Below are 22,221 nucleotides of genomic sequence, written 5' to 3' on the forward strand. Positions count from 1 at the left end.
GTGATCTTTCACCTGAGATTCTGGCATTTCGGGCAAAATAAATTAATATTAAAAAATCGATTCAGGATTTTAATGAATCGATTTTACGTTATCCAAGCCAGAATCGATTTTAATCGATAAATCGATTATAAAAACCCACCCCTATTTATAGCTACTAAATGCCAACAGAAGAAGCAGAGATGGAAATTTTACACACAGTAAATATTCGTTAAAGAACTTACATCCGTGAATTATATCTGTTTTTTTTGTTGGTGTGAGTCTTCTATCAGGCATTCCTCCATCTTTAAATCCCCTCTGGCATAAACAAACAGAAATAATAAAGACGGTAAAATGCTAAAACACTGCAGCAACAACGGCAATTGCATTAAAAATCATCACCTAAACATGTCAATGAAAATTCATCTGACCTTTATAATTGAAAAAAACAAAACCTAATAATGAAAAGATTTTTGTAAGTAGCAATAAGAAAGCTAATCCAGGTAAATAGTAAACAGAGAAACAATACATAGGCCTTCTATCCATTTTCTTTTTAAATAACTGCCGCTTGGACATTTAGAAAAGAATACATAAAAAATAAAACTATTTATGCCACTTTTATGCACTTCTACGGTAAAGCCCTCCACGCTATAGAACATCAATTACAAATTAAATGAACTAAAGAAAGCTTGTTTTCTTCTTACCATTCCAGTTTCGATGATGTTTAATTATCGTCTGCAGTCAACATGCATCTTCACACAGAGACGGGAGGTTTGAAAAACGCAGCACTGGTTTCCAAGGTAACCAAAGGTGAATCCGGTTTGAGTTACAGAAGCGTTTTAAAAAAAATGAACAAAAGCTACAAAGGAAGAATATGTCCCCGAATAATAGAACCAAAGTCCTTTTTCGCTCCTCAGTGGGCCGCGAACTCTGTCTCAAATACCAAAGTGCTCGTCAACATTAACTTACCCAGCTTGACAATTACTCACAATACAGTCAATGTTTAAATGTTTTGCCACCATTAATTTACAAATGCTTTGACATCTAATTCACTTGGTTGTGTATCAAGGACTTGTCAATAACAGTAGGTAATGATGATAAAACAGTAGCAGTACTGTGTTGAAATCTTTTGTGGACTTGTAGGACTGCCAATGTGAACTCAAAAGAAAGCAAATCGAACGTATACAGTTCAACAAAAACAGGACATTTAGACTAGAATTCGCTGCATTTACAGTTTCTGCAGAATTTACCAACGTCCAGTAAAATTTACTGTTACGTGGTTGTTAATGATTAAATAATGATATAACAAATCAATAGTTTTTGGTTTCCCCCCCCCCAGAAAAACAGAAACCTCATATGCCAGTGGTAGTGGCTCATTTGTCATAAAGTTTTGCAGAATTGCGTGACTGTGAGTAACTGGTTTCCTATTACCTACCTACAGCCAGAAGGGGTTGATAGTGGTTGATATTTTTGGTGGTAAGAGGTGGACACATTCGGATGGCAAATGGTGGCAGTGGCAGACCAGACAGCAAACCGGTTAGCAGGAACTTCAGCTGGACTTCTTGCTGGTGGGAAGATGTAGGAAGAGTCTCACCGGCTATCAAGGTCTGACCTGGAGATGGAAAAAAAAAAGATAAAATAAAAAGACAAGACGTCAAGTGTTAAGTTGGACATAATGTGAAAAACTATCTCTTATTTGCTCCTTAAATAATGAAATAACAACAGGTTAGGAAAATCTAACCAAAATCAAGACTTTCTTTCATTATCACTGTCACCATTGTATTCTATCTTATACAGCTCATATGTAGAGGGAAGGCTGTCATTCTGTAAATCAATCACTGTATAACGCATAGACAGCAACAGTGGGTGCTACCATCTGTATGAATATGTTCAACGAAGAAATAAACACAAGCAAAATAAACAAAAAGTCAAAAAAATATAAACCAAATATAAACAGAAGCTTCTTGAGAGCAGCAACATCAACAAGTGAACTGCAATAACAAGATGCTACATTATGTGAAACAAATAGTGTTTGAATACTGTGCAGGAAGTAAATCATCCCAAATCAAGACTGTAGACACCTCGTACTTGTAAGAAGCTTAATAGAAGTCTTTTGAATACAAATTTCAACTTGGCCTTACTGATCTAAAACAAAGCACATGTTTGTCTGAAGTGGAAACGTTGTACACAATGCAACTACAGCTGGAGGCAATAGAAAAGAACTAATATTGGTTATTTCAATGAGCTGTGGACTTAGTTATCAGGCTGAGCAGCTGTAATTATCATAAGAATTTAGTGGTATGTTAAAGCACTAAAGGCAAAGAGTAGCTAGTGCCCTCATCAATTTTAATCAACAATCAATTTTAAATATCAAGAAAACATTTTGTTGGGATGTGGGTGGGCCCTCCGTAATGCGAGTGTCACGACTGGCAGCCAGCACTGGAGTAATGACGTAAAGGTCTCTGAGGTAGCTGAGGAAGCATTCCAATAGTAAGACACCACACTCATGTTATCAGAGAACGGGTGTACGAGATAAGTAACAGCAAGTTTCTTCAATACTTTAAAATCACAGACTGAGACATAGATGTGAAGGCGATTCGCTTAAAATAATTTCATTACTGCACATCAGACTGCGCATTTTAATGCACTGTGAACGAATAATTCATCTTTATCTGTGTATCTGCTGGAGAGCTTTAGTATTCCCCGAGGAACAAACCTTAAATTGTCATTAGCACTTGTTAAATAATTCATTTGGTTTTCTTGATTTCTTTACACTGGAGATGTTTTGTCTTTCAGCTTGGAGTTAGATTCTAATCTTATATTATTATAACTACAAATAAAACAAAAAAAAACCCCCAAACAAACAACACTGTGCCTACCATAGATTGCAACAAAGGAAAAATGGTTTTCTAGTTACCAGCTCTTTCCACATCTCAGTGTAATAACAAGCATGTTTTTGTTTTACAGACTATAAGTAACCTGCATGACAGTGATATTTCCTCATAACAAGAGCTTTAGTCAGCAACTGTCAAACAGAGCTACTGCTCCAGGCAGTAGATGGCTTCAGTCTGTGTCTGTGTGTGTCTGTGTGTGTATACATATCTGTATAGATATAGATATATATAGATTAAGGATGAGACAGAAAACCCCTCCCTTCTAATGCCATCCACCTCCCACAGGTCTACCTCCCAATGCAAGTTAACTCTCACTTAATACAAATGACAAACCTAACACACAAAAAAATCATCCTATCACAATTTTACATTTACATTCATCTTTTGACAGGCAGCCTTAAATCATCAGGGAGGATAAAGAGAGAGGGTGGAGAGGAAAAAAAGAATTAAATGAAGGAGAGACATCATAAGCAGAAAAGATGAGACAAAAAAAAAAAGGGGAAAAAGGGAAAGAGAGGAAGGGCCATGCATCTATGGGACTCTTTGTGCAGAGCTGCTCAACAGGGGAATAAGGCTGGCTTGTGAAGTGCACAGAGGAGAAACCAGCAGTCACACATTAAAGCAGAAACTGAAGGGGTGCCTTGAGGCCCACTCAACTCGCAGAGGTACAATAAAAGATACACTAAGACCTGCAGCATCCACACACAATAATCTAATTGCCTCCATGTTTTTGAGTTTTCACATTTTCTCTCAAAAAAATTACAACCATCCTTCTATGATGAGAATGAGAATGCTTCAGCTGCACCAAGATGTGACATGTGTGACGTTTTGCCTTCCAAACAGCAAACTATATTGTCTGAGATGCGCATTGTAGTGGAGTGTTGATGGTGGTGGTGTGTTTAGGCATACCAATCATGCTGTTAAGAGACAGATCCTGAATCTTTTTCTGGTTTGGACCCAGTGGAGCTCCACAAAATGACACAGGGGAGTAGAGCGGCGACAAACCCGAGCTGTCGTGGAGAAAGAGAAAGAATCATTCACCACATGAACTTCAGAGTGACATAAATGAATAAACACATGCGATATTTCATAAACTGCATACTAATTATATGCATTGCGTCTTAACCTTCCTTAGTTAACTCAGCTTTCCCTTTCAAAACCACCTCACTGAGAATATAATTTATGTCATTATATCAAACGTAAGCTAAAAAACTTTTTAGGAAACATCAGACTGTCAATTTAGAGCACCGCAAAAGAAAACTTCTGCAACTCATTAGCCGTGAAACAGAAAACCCACCTGTCAAGCAAATGAATTCAAACAAGACTATAATAAGAAAATTCCTCACATACTGACGGAAAGCAAAAACTTTTCATCCCTTTTTCATTTAATGCTGTAGATTTCTCTTGTTTGCCCACATTAAATTGGCTTGTTCACAGGCAGGCAGAATTCACTCTGTCTCACGTAGGAATCTGACTTAAGAGAGAAATACAAAACTGTTCTCGACAGCAGCGAGGGAACGCTCCATCAAACGAAAAGACACGTCAACGACAACCAAACCCCTCTGCACAGCCCACCTGAGCCAGTCACGATGAAGACTACATTTAGGTCAGAGGATTATTATTTAAAGTCAGCTTGAGTCACCTTACAAAGTAGTCAAACTTTTAACCATTACGTCTAGCTTTCAACTGTGAAATTGTAATGTAACTTTGCAGAATTATTTGGCTTTCTGCATACGTGTGTGTACCTAGGATTGGCAGCTTTGCCGGTGTGGGCTCTGAGCTCCCACAGCATGGCTCTGCCATCGCTGACCATGAGCGCAGCCTTGTTTTCATTGACGGGGCAAATCACCATGCGATATGGTCGGACGGTCTTTGTGACTCGGATGGCGTCACACTGAGAGCGCAGGTCGTACACAAGCTCCTGGACACTCTGTTCTGGGTCTGGGAAACCAAAGGAATAAAGGAAAAATACGACAAAGAATTAGGAAGAGAAAAAATGTACAGCGAGGTCGACATGCAGGAAGAATAGTGGCAGATAAAAACCACATGATGGAAATTGTGGATTGAGAAGGACAAACGAGAGGAAAAAAATACAAAATGTCAAAGTCTACAGAGTAGATGTTCATAATACTGACAACGGAGGGGGAAAAAAGGAAGAAGAATAGGAGTATATACGATTGAAAGAACAATTTTGAGCACATTAAAAGAAAAATAGAGAGCATAGAGAGCTTTACATAGATTTAAGGCAGTAAAAAGAGTAGGTGAGAGATACAAGAGGAAATTTCAGGGAAAAAAAGGAAAATGGGTATAGAGAGATGTGTGTGGAGGAGATAGCAAGGAGAGTAAGTGAGGAAGAGAGAGAGATTCAGCGAGACAATTGCCTCCCATTGGCCTATCACGCTAAGCCAAAGATAAATGAGACAGTAAGGGGCTAAATGCCCACTGGAGGATAGGGAAAAAGGCTACAGGATCCAATTGCAGTGCAGTTGGCTGAATAGATGATGACTGGGGGATGGAGCACTGAAGTGAGGAGCAGCTTAGGCGCTGAAGTGAGGAGTGAGTAAAGCACAACGGCTATGTGCAGATTGTGAGTGGATACACCATTGTGAAAAGGTTTCATACCCGCTGCTTCCTCAGTGGCAACCGTGGAGCGACAAACTCGTAGTGTGATACAACCATTCTCATGGAGACAGTAGAGGGCGTCTCTCTGAGCACAGGGAATCACCTAAACACAGAGGGAGTGGAAAAAAAGGGGATCATGTGTGATTGTGACTTTGCCAAATGTCTATTTGAGACTTAATGTTGAACAGGTGGTGTTTACATTTGCTCTAAGCACTGCATGAATTTGCCAATGTATTTGCTCCACAGCATGAGAACCCCCTAATACACTCATCAAAACCTACATGTGTAAATTTGTTTGGCACAAACAGAGGAAAACAGAGCAGGGGCTAAGCTTCATTAGCTTGTCAGATCTCATGCTAGTCTGAAAAGGAGGGATTTTTGCCAAAGGCTGCTGAGACATACTGATGACGTGATTGGGAAAAATATTATTGTGCAGACTTAAGATGTTATGGCATAGTCATGTTTTATAAATATATGGACAATAAGCTAAGAAGTTGGGAATTCAAAATATTGCCGACTACAGCAGGCAAGATCTATTATCATACAAAAAAATTATCCTGATGAGTTGTGCAAATATACAGCAGAATTCATTACAGTTGTACTTCAAGTAATTATTCTACACTTTTACTCTCTCCCCTCACCCCTAACCAGTCGTGGCAAATGGCTGCCCCTCCCAGAGCTTTTGTCGTGCAAAAGAGGAGTTTTTCCTTCGCACTGTCGCAAAAGGGGTCGTCTGATTGCTGAGGCTTTCTCTGTATTATTGTCGGGTCTCTACCTTACAATATAAAGCACTTTGAAGTGACTGCTGTTCCACATTAGCGAGGATAGAAGAAAATTCACATTTCTCGGAGCACAACGGACAACAAGACTGTCATCAAAAACACTGAATGACTTGTTTGCATTTAACAGCTCTGAAAATAGTTTTATCTGAAAGTGCAAAGAAGCAGCAGCATTTTGGGGCCAGTTCTAGCGTTGTATAAATATCAGATCCATTTCTGTGATCCTTTGAATATATTTATTGATGTGTGTGGGCATGTACATCTGTTATTTTATTGTGTAATTCTCCGTTTCATGTGCAGCAGTTTGGTTAACTTTGTTGTTTTAAATATGCTGCATAAAGAAATTTGGACTGGATTTGAATTTTGTGTGTAAAACTATAACATAATAACAATGAAGTGTTCAGTTATTTAAATCTATCCATATTTTGTATGACAAAAGCCCTACAGAGCTCACCTGGTATGATCTGTAAACAATAAATTCTATTTCAGTGCAGTTCTCATGTTTCTATACCTTATTAACTCATGACAGTAATTAATATATTAACGTTACAGTCACTGGTGAGGCTACATCACTGAACTTTTTTTTGTTACTTCTAACAGATAATCAAATCAAACTACTACCGGTAGTTAAATTCATCTTATTCACAAATATGTGCATTCAGTTGTGATTGTTATTTTGACATCTTCACATTGCTTCTTTTGTTGGCTTTCTGAACGTCTGATTTCATTGAACATACTGTACATTTTAAAACACCTCACTCAATTTATGCCAGTGCACAAAATATTCCAAATACTGAAATGCAAAAACTGCAAGACATCAATCTGCAGCCATTTGAAATCAAAGTAAATCAGCACCTTGTTGAAAATGAACAGATAAACAACAAATTGATGGATTCTGTATTAGTTTGCTATTGATAGATGGAAAAATGACTGTAGGCCATGTTGACCTGACAAACTGGCAACTGCACACTATGTATGCCCCAACCTGACAGTGGAGCCTCTGTACACTCGAGCATAGACCTTTGCTAAACTGTGTCATCAGTCATGCAAATTGGCTGGAAGACAAGCACTTTATAACACTTAGAGAAAGGAGGCGTTGGTCAGACGGAGCCTAGGCAGCTGAGTAATACCCCTTTGCTTCTGCCCCTGGTGACTTTAGATCTTACTCCTTGACTACAAACGCTCATTCTCTACCTTTGTGTTGTTAAACCATAGAGACGTTTATTAAAACAAGATCAGTGACAACCCAAATAAAGTATGATTTATGATAGGACAATAATACAAAGAACAGAGCGCAATTTCACAGAAGCAGAACATGTCATCGACTGCAGAGATGAACTAATAACTGCAAACTGTTCCATGCATGTACATTCAGGCATGAAATTCAACGAGTTTCAAAAAGGCACATTAGGTCTCAAATACAGTAGAACCACTGCCGTGAAAAATAAGGAGAGCTACTCTGTGTAATGACAGGGCAGCACAGTGGTCAATCTTTTGGAGACGGAGAGTAAGTATAGAAAGGGGGAGCGAACGGTGCGACTTTAAGACAGTTTCTGTTCAATTACTGGCACTGGAGCTGTGACAAATCCTCAGTGTAATACCCCCACGGCATTCATCAATTTCCAATTAGAAATCCAGACTTTAAAAGAAAGTGAATTGGCACCTAAAGGTCAAGTCTGTTGCTGTGGAGAGGCAGTATAAAGAAAAGGGGGGACTTTTTCCCCCCTTGTTGCTAATGACTACACAGTCCTGATGTGCAGTTGTCACACCCAATGAGGAGAAACAACTGCAGAGGCGGGTGCAAAGAGTTAAGAACTTTATCATTCGTGGCAGGAGGAACTGTCTTCCTGGAGGAATCATCCATAAAAAAGACAGATTTCAGTAAAGCTCTTCAAGTAAGATGTTGATATATGAGGTTTGTTAAAGCCACATAACACAGCCATCCTTTCACCTAGACCAACTACGGTGTCAGCGCAAAGCAGTTTAAAAAATGTCCTGCACATAACGTCAAGAGTAAGTGATTGGTGAGAACTCAGAGCCTGAAAATTTAATGCTGTTTTAAGGTTAACTTTCATCTCTTCGAGTTTAACCGAGATCCATATTAAAGGGATTTTGCTGCGTATTTTTGCAGCGTGCCTCACCTGGATGAAGGGAACCCCGGAGCGCTCGATGGCCACCACACCCACCGTCTGACTGAGCTCCAGGTCCAGGATCAAAATTTCTCTGGGATAAAGCAGCAGCATGTGGTTTCTCTTCGAAGGTAGGTAGGATAGCTGCAGGCAGTCGTTCAGCGTCACAGCCTCTGCCCTAAAGCATCAGAGAGCAGGGGAATGACAACAATGAGAACAGGAAGTTAGTTAAAACGGGCTGACACTGAAACTGAGAACAAACTAGATGGAATGGTAAATAATAAACTATCAATCTTTATTGACAAAAAGACTTTCTTTAATCCAAGGATTAAGCATGTCCTGGAATTGCCTGTTTTCTCGTGTTGTTTACGGCGCAATTTAATGGACACAAAAGATGAAAAATGCAAATTACGATGACTAGAAATGAGGGTTAGATAATATACCGCTCAGTAAGTCAGTCTTATTCTCCAGATAAATCAGGATATAATGAGACTCTGCTGTAACAACAACACATGCATATGAAAAATGCAAATTCCATGCAAACCAATATGACGCTAGATTTAAAATTCAATATAAAATATAAAAATCTCATTTCTAAGGACAACTTGATATTTATTCATGTCTTCCCAAATAGAAGCTAGAATGAATGACTTATTATTGTTGGTTGGCTGATGAACTAAGCAGGTACTGTAAGAATTGCAAAGAATTTCCTTTACGTTACTTTTGGCTGCTCTGATTTGTTATTCACAGCGACTTCTTTCATGTGTGACCAAATTAATGACAGGTACTATTATCTGTGGCGGCAACCAGTTTTGATCTCTCCGTATCACAGCAAAGCGGTCACAGGTACTTCTGTTCAGTACAGTTCACTCAAGAAGGAAAAAGAGACGATTTGGACTGAACTTATGAGCAGGTCTACAGCCATAACTCATTCCAACAGCTGAATTCCTCTAGGTCACGGCAAGATCAAATAAAAGAGAGACAAACCTTATAACACAATGGAGATCATTATCATCTGGGGAAAGTGTAACAGATAAAATAGACTCAGTAGGGGAAGCTTTAGGAGTTATTGAGATAAATTACACTTTTAGCAGCTTACTGAAGTCAGAAAAGAAAGAGATAGAGGCTAAAATGTCTGAGTCACCAAAGGCAGAACATCAGAAAGGAGCAGACCTTAGATTGCAAGCAACAGATCTTCAGAGAGAAATGAAAAAAGAGAGAAAAGGGAAATAAAAAAAACTGCAGCCCTCAAATATTCAGCTCTCCAATTACCAAAACATCACACGCCCTTCTCGCTCTCTCAGTCGTTGTTATGAATAAGACATGAAGGCTACAGCGGTCAGAGGATCACACACAGTTACATATTGCTAAGTACATACACATATGTGTGCTCACGCAGTGAGTTTGCTATCAAAGACGCAGGACATTTGATAGCAAAGGTGGATGCCTTTATTAAAGTTTTAAAGCACTCTCAAGGTTCTATTATTTAACTCACCCAAAGGACATTAAAGTCAAATACTGTCTTTATACAGCAGTCACACCACCTTGAGCTTGTTATCTACACAATACAAATTCAGTTTACACACACACTGGCAGCTGCTGGAGATGATACAGCAGAAAACTGAACTGATGCTCACACTGTGGGACAAAAAAAACAAACAAACCACAACCTAAAATACTTCTATAACAAAACCTGTCCATTTCAGTTGGTCACGTCACTCCATTACTGATCACTTTTGTACATGTCTGTGAATGACCGGGTTCTCTTTCATGTTATGTTGTTTCTTTTTCGATTGCTCTCACACTACCTGCAGCCGAGCTTCAAATAAAACTCGAGAGTTTGTAGTGTTTGGAAGCAGGTGTTGCATGTGTACATCACCACAGTACAAAGCCATAAATCACACCTCTAAGACTGAAGTGAAGACTGAGCTTGAACAAAAGTCCTCAATTATCCATTTATTATCCAGCCACAGCTGCCCTAAAGAAACAGTGTTGGGAATAAGCGGTTGAATGTTTGCTTGATTAACCTCTGATTTTGAAATAAGTCCAGTGTGCAGTCGCAGGGCAGCATCATACTGCCCTGAAACCAGCGAGCCGGCATTAACTGTGCATTTGTCGGTGTGGGTAGCGACTGTTCATCGAATGTGTCCAAATCAAGAGATTCAGTTTCATCCATTTTTGATCAGCATTATGAAGAGCAGCTACAGTCAGACAGAACCCCCAACTCATCGGTAAGATAATTAACTTTGCTATTCCCTGTTGTGTGGAAAACTACTCGCTCTGCACACAACATGATTTCAGATGAAGCCATGAATTTAAAAAAGGCCTGATTATTCAGACTTACTGCTTTTATCAAAATCATTATGATTTTTTCATAATCATAAGAACTACAACTTCAAGCGTCTTAGTGAATTATTTAGATTTTTTTTTTAATCTAACTTATAAATATTTCTGTCAGTTTAAAAGAAAACATACATTAGTCGACATTGCTCTGTATATGTACTAGTATAGCTGACTTCATTTTGATATATGAACCAAATCTCTAGTGGCTAACACCCAGATTAATGGCTCCCTGATGGGACACTAATGCACACAATACCATACTGTATTCAGTAAGTTTCTGATAACGCTGTGGGAGAACAGTCTTGTTTAAATCCTCCATTTATCACCCACAAGCAGACAGAACCGGCGAGAGTAGAGACTGTAGACAAAGGCGAACTGAAGGAATACAGCATCCTGGATAGCAATTACACACAGTTAAAGGTGAGGAAGGAAGTTGTCACACATGGATAGAAGACTAAAACAGACAAAATGAGAAAGGCACGAGAGAATAAAGACAAGTAAGATTAATGGAGTGTTTGTTATCAGAACTGGCTTGGTGGGTGGACAGAGAGACTGGGGCATGCTGCTATAAATAACCTGACAGTCACAACCACTCCAGCAGGAAGCTGCCAGCACATCAAACACGTCTACAGCTCATGCAACTTTTTCTAAATTAGCGCTTATACAATTTATCAAGTTTGTCAACTAATGGAATAAGAAGCCAGAAGAAGTACATCACTACTTCTGCTGCGTTTCAGAATTAAAAATCAATGTAGCAAATATGCCAAGTGATCAAATCCTTCCTTATTCTCTTGAGAAATGCTTCTCCCGGACCCTTGACTTGATTTAGCATCTGATCTAAGTTTAAAGAGGAATCTCACTGCTGTGCTGGAGAGACAGTTACATCAAAACTAGGTCATCTATGTAGTGAAAGGTGCTGTTCCTGTTTTGATTTTTTTTTCTGCAATGACCAAAGAAAAAAGAAAACAAACCAAACATAAAAATAGACCGTGTTAGTCCATACTGCTGTCAACAAAAATGCTCCGTGACCTGCTTCTTACAGTGTTGCTTGTCGGGCCATTTTTATTGGTTAGGCTTGAAAAAGTGTCTGGAATACTTCTCCTGTTCACATAATTTGGAGGAGCTTTGCTGTCGAATGAACAGGGAGGTCTCAGGTCAGTGCGGAGTAAAATATACTCTACAGAAAGACCAATCGGCCACAACATTAAAACCACTGGCAGGTGAAGTCAATAACATTGATTATCTTGTTACACTGAGTAAGGGTGTGAGAAATTAAACAGCAAGTGAACTGCCAGTTCTTGAATATGATGTCCTGAAAGCAGAAAACGGGCAAGTGTGATCTTAGTGACCTTGATGGGGGCAAGAGTGTGATGAAAATAATAATGCTGGCTATGACAGAAAGGAGGCAAAATACAGAGCTCACTGTATATAGGCATGCATAACAACAGCCTGGTCTGACTGCTCATGCTGACCCCTCTTCACAGAAGAATGAATGTGAGAACTGGACTGAGGAGAAGTGGTTCTGGACTCACACGTCAAAATTATTTTAGATCAGGAGCTATTAATATTCCTCAAGCTGTCATGTGAGAAACTACATCAATAATATCAGACAATAAAAATGTGAAATAGGCATAAGAAGAGAAAAGACTTTATCACCATTTAATCAACATTTCCAAAACTAAGTGTGAACAAAAATGCGCATTTTTGGGCTAATGTTGTTTAAATTTGTATAAATCTGTTCACATGCGAGGGCAGATCCAAAGAGAACCAACATCTTCTCTGACAATGGCTCTTTTTCCTCCTTGAGAAAATACAAACAAATCCAGGAGTAATACTGATTTAAAGTGCTCTCCCAGCAATGAGTCAGATTGAGCAGGTCAATCGCTGTTTTGATCAAATAATACATATATAAATAAAACTTAATTGAATTTCACATTCTTTTGATAGCTTTCGTTGTAAACCTCTTCACAGATTAAAATATAAAAACTCAAAATAAACTTTCGTAAATGTAAAATAACTGGATAAAACTTTACAGTCAGTTTGATCATTCAGTGTTTTGCAGGTACGACAGGCACTGACTTGATATTAGGCAGCTGCTTTTAATGTTGTGGCCAAACAGTGTATGCTTCCAGCCCTGTACATTACAAAGACTGGTTAGTAACTGAGATTTAGTTCATATGACAGTAAATAAACCTTGGTGTTTACTTAGAAATCATATCATACGTTACAATCAGAGAAACATCACTTCTATCATGTAACAGTGATAACTATGACTGCCTTAAGTCAGTCCTCTTAAACCAGCCTTTTTTGCGCCACGGGCAGGTTAAATGTCAGACAATATTTCCACGGACCGGCCTTTAAGGTGTCACGGATAAATACAACAAAATAAAATGATACGACCAAGACAAAACCTGTGGTATTTTTGTAAATATAATAATAAACGCAAATTCACTGTGGAATTGTGTAACTTTATTAGCAGCATCCTCCTGAAATGCATCAACAACATTGAGAGTAACATCCTTCTCCTTGCCCCTAATACTCTTTGGTCGCTATGGTAATGTGTAAATATTTCTTTCAAAATAAGACACACAACTACAACACGGGAAAAGACCCAGAGAAACAGAGTTAACGATAAAAAAAAATCCCGAAAACCATAAATTTCACACCCGAGCCTCATCTCTAGCGGGCCTGGTACCAAACAACGGGGTTGGAGACCGCTGTCTTAAACCGATAAGACTTTGTAGTTTACTTTGAACAACAAGAGACAAAAAAAGGGAACTGAACAACATTGAGCCATAGCATTTCAATAAAACATGACACTGAAAGGGTGACATAACCTACAGGAAGTTTGATTTAAAAACTGACTTAACTATTGAAACAAATATATTCCACAGATTATCCTTTAGCACCTACATAAGTGTTGAGATGAAATTCAGACATTTATTAAAATATTAACATGCTGTACTGTATGAAGATCTTGGCTTTTCAGTAAGTAACGTCTTAAAAACCATACAATACATAAGAGCTTCATTAGACTTGTTAAACTTGAAACAACAGTCTATGTGTCTAAAAAGAAGGATCCAAAATATTTTAAAATAAAGTCAGGGAAGGAAAATTAATTTAATTTCACTCACGTGGGCTTTTCATTGGTAATCAGCACTTTGACCTTGTTAAGGGCCTTCTTGGCACCAGTAGGGGCCGGAGCTGTTGCAGGTGCAGGTTTGGTATGCGCTGGGCTCGCATGAGGACTGGCAATGTAGACCTTTTTGCCAGCGCTGCCTGGGGGTTTGGAGTAAGAAAAGTCTGTGATGAAGACGATCCCTTCACTGGTCAGCACTGGATAGGAGAAAAAGGACAGAAGAATATTATAAAGATTCATTTGCCAATAAGAGATGGTCAGATGTCAATATTCTGTTTTCAATTTGCCATCTGTTATTTGTGAAAGTCTCTGCTTTGACTTATCTTTTTCCACAAAAAAAAAAAAAAAAGAAAGAAAGAAATACCACTGGTTAAATTGTTGGCATCACAGAATACCAGTCACATGCTTTCAGATATAAGATATGTTCAACCATACTGCAATAAACAGTAAATTTAAGAGATGAAGCATGCCCTGTGTATGTGGGTGGCAAAGTGAAAAATTCGAAGGCTTCGTTAGTCTTTTGGTAAGTATTTTGTTCACCTACATGCCATGTTGGAAGGGTCAAAAGGGTCAAAAGAAAAGGAGAGGATATTCTCAGCGTAGCTTTTTTTCCACAGTTTGGTGCCTGTGTCTCCATTCCACAGAACAATGTAGTTGGGAGGATGGACAGCTAACAAGAGATCACGAGATGCATCCTGATTCCACAGCCACTCCAAGTCTGACAGAGGGAGCGAGCAAAACAGAGAAGAGGAGGTGAGAATGGAAGCGTAGTGCGCACCAGCAGGAGTGGCAGTAACAGCGTCCTAATGAAAACAAATAGTCAACAGCAAACCATCGGCTCAGTGTCTCTTCTTGGCAGGACTGCCACTGAGCTGACAAACATGTTTGGTGTCTTGAAGCTGTCTTACCCCCGATAGGTTTGGAGTGCTCCTGTATCTCACAGTGGGCTGTGCCGCTGACCACATCCCACACTATAATCTTCCCCGAGGCATCTCCCGAGGCCAACCGCAGACAGTAGGGTGAGCTCAAGTTGTGGTAGTAATTTTCCCTGGACCATTTTACCTTCCAACATAAAACACTAATTGAGTCTCTGGGAGGAATATCAGGTAAAGCTGTAAGCCTTCTACATTTGTTGACAGAATGCTCAGAAAGTCAACAACAGAAAAGAAAAAAAAAAAAACAACAATAACAGCAAGGTCTGAAGATGTATGATGAATTTCACTAAATGCGACATTGGGGAGAAAAGAGAGTAAAGGACATTATAGGAAATGCATAACACTGAAATAGGGCTGTTCAATATAACGATATAGCACAATAAAGCTCAAGATCCTGTTGAGACTTTTCAAAACAAACTGAATCACGTGAAAGAGCAGATTATTTACGGATGAGAATTTAAAAAAAAGAGCCGCCAGGTGCTAAAAAATAAACGTTAGAACAGGCTTTTCCCCGCAGCACGCCGTGTAATAAATACTCACAAAGAAAACGTTACAACTTATGTCTAAAAATGTATAGTTTCATGCATCGGTTAAAACACTCGACTGCAGCTACATGACTCGCAGCTGCAAACACTTCCCGCAAGTTGAGCTGCCCGAGATTCACAGAATTTACAGAAAATGTTACATTTTTATGATTTATATCGTTATCAGACGATAGAATTCTTATATCGGAATATGAGATTTTGGTCATATCGCACAGCCCTACACTGAAATGCACATTTTATATGTGAAATAACAAATTACTCCACATACAAGATGGTGTTTAAATAATTGATTATGTCTGTCTATTTGCTCCCAGGTAGGCATGCCCTTTACTGTAGGTACTTCTTTTTCTATTTCCCTTTTTCCTTCATTCAGCAAGTTCTCTTATGTCAGGCTGGGTGGTGAGGAATAGCTTGTTGCTGTGGCAGCGGTGCTTTACAAGATTAAAGTGTTCTTTATAGTGAAGAATGAAAGGCCCGGATTGAGCCCAGGCACTGATAATCACTGTAGAATTTATTGCCCATTATTTACTCTTCTCTTCTACAACACACATGCACGCGCACACGGACCCAAACAAAATGACTCTCTGTCAATGCTCTGTGTTGCAGGTGTTGGTTTACAAGAAGCAGAGAGAGCCAAAAGTACTCCACTCAAGGTCACACAATGCTAACATTAATACTGTGAGACATAAATAATACAACCCCACAAGGTGTGTTCACTTTGTAGCCTCATTAGTGTGCCTTTTCTCCAACGGCTTAACTTAGTGGTATATATTAAATCATATTTTGAAGTCTATGGAGCAGAGGCGCAACAGTGAGTCAATTAATTTGTGTAATTAAACAGCAATTATGTTGTGGAGGGAAACAATTAAGCCAATTTACTTCTCAAACTCACCTTGACCACATTTGCCTTGTGTCTCTCCAGCACCTGGATGGTCTGGGCGGTCTTAGGATCAATTATGAGAATACTGGAGTGACATCCCTGAGCTATGAGCCCCTGCCAGCCCCTACAGACCACGTTAGCAAGGCAGAATAGGAGGAAGAGGAAAGAAACAGATGAAAGATACGTGAAATGGTTTGGGATGTGAGACATTGATGTACAAAAGATAACATATGATTCAGACTGTGAACTCTGGACATTATGAATTTAAACTTATGTTTCCAGTCAGCCTGACGCTTAAGTGCACCCTCTCCAGTAAACACAGAATTATTCAACAACTGTGTCTGCATTCTGATTTCTGTGCTTTCCACTCCATGTCTAAATTCATCTTCTTTCCGTGTCCGTACAAGACGTGCATGCATATTTGCCTGGAGTGCATCCAGACTGCAAAAAAATCAAAGCTCAATGACACAACAAATTTCAAAATTCAAACATAACTTGAAGCTAAACTTTCAGTTCCAATGACAAAAGCTGCCAGTGCAGAGACTGTACTATATGCTACAACTACACAAGGTAATTTATCTCATATGATGCGTACATAAAGTTAAATATTCACAAGGACAGTTCTCTTTTTAAATATGTCTGGTGAAAAGCAAAAATAGCTTTAGAAGCAAATGTATCATATTTAGGTTCATGTATGCGAAATTAAACTTTGGCACTATGCTGCTCTAATCTAAAGTTTGATCACGCGAGTCCGACTGCCTTGACAGTCTCTGCTGGATTGCTGTGGAGGATGAGGCATTAGAAATTCATCAGGCCCGACAAAATGTCACATGACATTGCACAAGAAATATATACCCCGCATGTTTGTGAGCTCAATGACAAATTATCAGTGGCCGTTCACGCTGACAACTTTACATGCAGCAATAAAGACAAGCCACGAAACTGACACAATGCAAACATCAGTTCCTTAACGTTATCTGTCAGTCGCGTATTCAATTAACCAAATTATGCTAGCAGCAGAGAAGCGGTACTCACCAATCTACGGCGGTTTTATTCTGCAAATTGAGAGTGCCAGTTAACGTCCGAGCCGCGAGTTTAATGTTGACGGTGTAAGGAATCATTGCTCTTCCTAAGAATTTCTGCTACGTTAACATTTAATGAGTAAACACTGCTAAAATTAATTAGCTTATTTGTATCGGCTCTGTTGTGAATATTAACAGGAAGTGAAATGGTGTTTCTAAATAGGATGCCGTGTAGGAACAAATTCCAGCAACAAAGTTCCGCATTGAATACAACAGTACTATCCCCCACCCCACCACCGCCAAAAGAGAGAAAAAGCGAAAAAGAAGCAAAAAAAAACCAAAACAAAACCCCAAAACAAAAAAAAAGTTGTAATATATGTAAATAATAGTTACAGTAAATACTGTAACTGAAAAACATACGGGCTACATTTATTGTTTTAATCCTCCCAAGATTATAATAATAAAAATAAGTCAATAAAATAATAAAATACATGAAATGAAATGAAATCAAAAGTTGCCTAAAATACAAAAGTGAATAAGCCTCAAAACAAACAGACACACAAACAGCTGCTTTCATTTTTCTTTACCAAGTGCTGCATTTATAACACAGAAGATATACCAGTTTCACAGCTGAGACAGACAGACATACATACATATTATACCAGAAAGCTGTTCTCAGCTGCTTATTGACAGAGGGTTGCCTGGTTGCTTGGGCATATTTTCATGCGAGTTGCCATTTCTGATACAACTTCAAAGGGTGTCTCACATGTAAGGTGAGTGTACAAACCACTACACTATGGAGTCCCTTATGGGCAGAAATCTGTGCCATCAGAAACTGAATTTGAATAAGTTCAATTTGAATTTGAATTGCTCAGATTGAATCTGAATTGTAACTTGAATAAATGCTTTTGAAAACTGAATTTGAATTAGTCTAATTTGAAATTGAATTTATGGTTTGAAAATGATCATCACTAAATTGAAATTGAATTTTATATTTTGAAAATGAATTGATTTGCTTTGAAACTGCATTTTATCCTTTAAAAATTCAGCTCTCGAATGATTTCAGTTTCACTTCTCACCATTCAGTTTCAGTTCTACAATTCAATTTCAGTTCCAAAAGTTTGTTTTTTGGAACTTACATCCGGTTCCGGTTCAAGCGCAGATTAATAGAACTACGTTTTACTAGCGGACCGAAAGTGTTACCGACGGGAATCTACAGCGTCTTGAGCTGAATTAAGACTTCAGAAGTCATTCGTCATGTCGAATGACCAGCGGATGAACTCTCAGGTTGGTAATAAATGTATTACATGTATAAGAACAAGCGTCATGTTAAGAAATGATAGCCGTACAGTAACTTTTATGCTTATTGTAGCTGTTAGCTAAAAACGCTAATTTAGCGTAGTTTGCCCTGAATTCAGCTTTGACAAACAAATATGATCGACTGTTTCTAGTAGAATTCCAAAGTTGTCATCTTGTACCCTCTCAGAATGCTTGCAGAGACCCCTACAGTAGGGAAACATGCAAAACGGTGCCCAAACCTTTGTATTTTAGCTTTATTTATGTCTTACACAGCATCCCAACTCTTTAGCTAACTTAATAACTTTAGCTAAAGTGAATAGTTAGTCTAATTCATTAGTGCAGCATTACTGGGTCACCTCTGTTTGAAGTGATATAATATGATATACAGCTATCACTGAAACAGCAAACTTTGTAAATAAGCAAACTGAGGAAGCTTCGCCCCAGAAAGGCAGCAGGCCCAGACAAGGTGTGTCCTAGGATGCTTAAGGCGTGTGCTGCTGAACTTGGGGAGCCGCTACAACGAGTCTTCAACCTCAGTCTGCGACTGGGGAGAGTGCCCGCCCTATGGAAGACATCCTGCATCGTCCCGGTCCCCAAAAAGAACCGGCCCAATGAGCTGAATGACTTCCGACCGGTGGCACTGACGTCACATCTTATGAAGACTCTAGAGCGGCTCTTCCTCAACCTCCTCCGACCACAGGTACAACATGCCCAGGACCCACTACAGTTTGCATACAAGGTGGGTGTCGGAGTGGAGGATGCCATCCTGTACCTCCTACACAGAGCCCACTCACACCTGGATGGGGGAAAAGGCACGGTCAGGATCCTGTTTCTTGACTTTTCCAGTGCCTTTAATACCATCCGGCCCTGTATGCTTCAGGAAAAACTGAACAGGATGGAGGTGGACCCCTGCCTGGTGGCTTGGATCTCCGACTACCTCACCGACAGACCACAGTACGTCAGGCTGAAGGACATCACGTCTGACACAGTGGTCAGCAGCACAGGAGCACCACAGGGAACTGTGCTGTCCCCTCTTCTCTTCACCCTGTACACCTCTGACTTCTGCTACAACTCTGAATTATGCCATATTCAGAAGTTTGCAGATGACACGGCCATCATGGGGTGTATCTGGGATGATCAAGAAGAGGAGTACAGAAGTCTGGTGAGGAACTTTGTCGCATGGAGTCACACAAACCACCTGCAACTCAACACCTCAAAGACTAAGGAACTGGTTGTGGACTTCGGGAGGTCCAGATAAGGTCCACTGTCAGTTCAGATAGAGGGGGAGGAGGTGGAGGTGGTCAACAAGTACAAGTACCTCGGGCTGTGGGTGGACAATAAACTGGACTGGTCATGCAACACAGAGCACCTGTATAAAAAAGCCCAAAGCCGACTGTACTTCCTCAGGAGGCTGAGGTCTTTTAACATCTGCAGGAAGCTCCTGAGGATGTTTTACCAGTCGGTGGTTGCTGGAGTACTTTTCTATGCTGTGGTGTGCTGGGGGAGCAGCACAGCAAAGAGGGACTCATCCAGGCTGGAGAAACTGATCAGGAGGGCTAGCTCTGTGGTCGGCATGAAGCTGGACACTCTGGTGACAGTGGCAGAGAAAAGGACATTAAAGAAACTGATGGACATTATGGACAATGCTGGGCATCCACGGCCATAAACAATCAGAAGAGTCTGTTCAGTGACAGGTTGCTTCTCCCCAAGACAAGAACTAACAGACTTAAAAACTCCTTTGTCCCACACGCCATCAGACTGTTTAACTCCTCTCTGGAGGGGAGAGGGAGGGGAAACAGGAGGACAAAGGAGGGGGGAACAACTAAGCTGTAGTGCCTCTGCACCTCACTGTACAATACCTTGTGCAATACTTTTTGTAAATAGTCAACAGTGCAATAGACTCAATACTTGAAATGTGCAATTCACTTGTATTTTTATTTTTTATTCCTATTTATTCTATTTATCCCCTTTGTATATTTTATTTATATTTGACTCTGTATTTAGATATGTGTGTGTGTGTGTGTGTGTGTGTGTGTGTGTGTGTGTGACTTCGGTCGTTGCTGTGCTTTTTTTGGAAGTCGAATTTCCCAGAGGAACCCACCCGAGGGATTAATAAAGTTCTATCTTATCTTATCTTAAACAACACTTCTCATTCTCTAAACTTAGGCCACAGCTGTAGATTACACTATCAGCGCTTGTTCACTCTTCACAATAATTACATTTCTAAATTTACTTTGTGCATTTACAGGTAAACAATATCTAATATTTTATCTAAATGACTGCTTTGTCTTTGAAAAGGGTGAAGAGCCTGAGGCCGGTGACAGTCCAGTTCTACTCTAAGTACTAGGGCTGGGCGATATGACCCAAAATTCATATCTCGATATTTTTTAGCTGGATGGCGATATAAGATATATATCTCGATTTTTTATTATTTTTTTTTTAAAGCCATAAGTTAAGAACAAAAAGAGAGTTCTAGTCACACTGTGTCCCAGATGTGGGCGCTTTTATTTACATACAGCGTAGATGTACATGAAGAAATTACTCAAAAATAAATTATCAGCATTTATTAAAATAATCATGGTCCATAAATAAAAGAAAACAATGTTGTTTTTGTGCATAACAAAAAGCTCACAATTGTGCAGTCAAAATGTAAACTAATAGACGCTGAGCATAATAACAAAGAGACAGATTTCACAGCTGCACCACGTCTCTGAACAGGTGCCATTTGTGGTCCTTATACACACACACAGTACGTATCACTCCGCGAGGCTCCTCCCCGGTAGCCGTAATCCTCCAAGACAATCCATCAAGCGGTGCAGCTCCGTAGCTTAGCAAAGTCATATTAAAACATTTTTTGACAGATTGCCGAGCGCCGTGTACCACATAAAATCGGTTCGCGGTCAGTAAGCACAACCAGAATTCATACATAAGGCGCACTGTCGAGTTTTGAGAAAATGAAAGGATTTTAGGCCGTGCAGCATGTCGTTAGCGCGGTTAGCTCGCTAACACGTTGACGCCGTCCAGCCCCACGCACGGTAACTCGCTAACGGAGATTTTCCGCTTTCATCTTGTCATTGCCTGCAGGTGAAGTTATGGGGGAGGCGGAGTTGTGTTCAGTGAAGGAGAGGCGAGGCCGAGTAACGTTGCGTAGAGACAAAAGTGGACGAAAGAGAGGCAAACCTGCGGCTCCACGAGTATAATTATAACGTAACATAGACTATATCGATATAAACGATATTGTCACATCTTATATCTCGTATGAAAATATATCGATATTTTTAAAAAAAACTCGATATATCGCCCAGCCCTACTAAGTACATCCTTACAGTGGCTCACAGGACAAGGCCACATTCCTGTCCTGCCAGAAGAGAAGAGAAACTTCAGTCTTCATGCAGTTCAACCACACCTGTCATATTCCATATGACAGGGGTCTCAAACTCCAGTCCTCAAGGGTCAAAGTGTCATGCAACTTTTCCATGCCCTCGAGGACTGGAGTTTGAGACACCTGCCGTATGGTGTTCATGCTGTTTTCTACCCCACAGTTACAGCATGTCTGACTGCCTGTTCAGCATATGCAAAAATATATGATGAGTTTAAGCATGTGATGACTAAGGCCTTCCATTATGGTGTTTGTCATCACATGTCACAGACATCTGGA

General features: G+C 39.7%; 1 protein-coding gene across 1 annotated transcript in view; it reads right to left on the reverse strand.

Moving 5' to 3' along the window:
* Window positions 1–17,494, reverse strand: part of wdr11 (WD repeat domain 11) — a 62,115-nt gene extending 44,621 nt beyond the window's left edge. The window contains exons 1-10 of the mRNA XM_085297420.1: window positions 17,278–17,494; window positions 16,255–16,366; window positions 14,791–14,944; window positions 14,427–14,600; window positions 13,878–14,079; window positions 8,413–8,578; window positions 5,493–5,595; window positions 4,616–4,811; window positions 3,780–3,880; window positions 1,412–1,588 (exon numbers count right to left, since the gene is read on the reverse strand). Of these exons, the coding sequence (XP_085153546.1) occupies window positions 1,412–1,588; window positions 3,780–3,880; window positions 4,616–4,811; window positions 5,493–5,595; window positions 8,413–8,578; window positions 13,878–14,079; window positions 14,427–14,600; window positions 14,791–14,944; window positions 16,255–16,366; window positions 17,278–17,363 (1,471 nt within the window). The 5' untranslated portion in view covers window positions 17,364–17,494. The remainder of the gene's footprint in view (window positions 1–1,411; window positions 1,589–3,779; window positions 3,881–4,615; window positions 4,812–5,492; window positions 5,596–8,412; window positions 8,579–13,877; window positions 14,080–14,426; window positions 14,601–14,790; window positions 14,945–16,254; window positions 16,367–17,277) is intronic.
* Window positions 17,495–22,221: the final 4,727 nt, after the last annotated feature.

Source organism: Mchenga conophoros, linkage group LG13 (genome assembly GCF_057382185.1).
Source record: "Mchenga conophoros isolate Kocher_MC1m ecotype Shallow Benthic linkage group LG13, M_conophoros_male_GT1.1, whole genome shotgun sequence".
NCBI lineage: Eukaryota > Metazoa > Chordata > Actinopteri > Cichliformes > Cichlidae > Mchenga > Mchenga conophoros.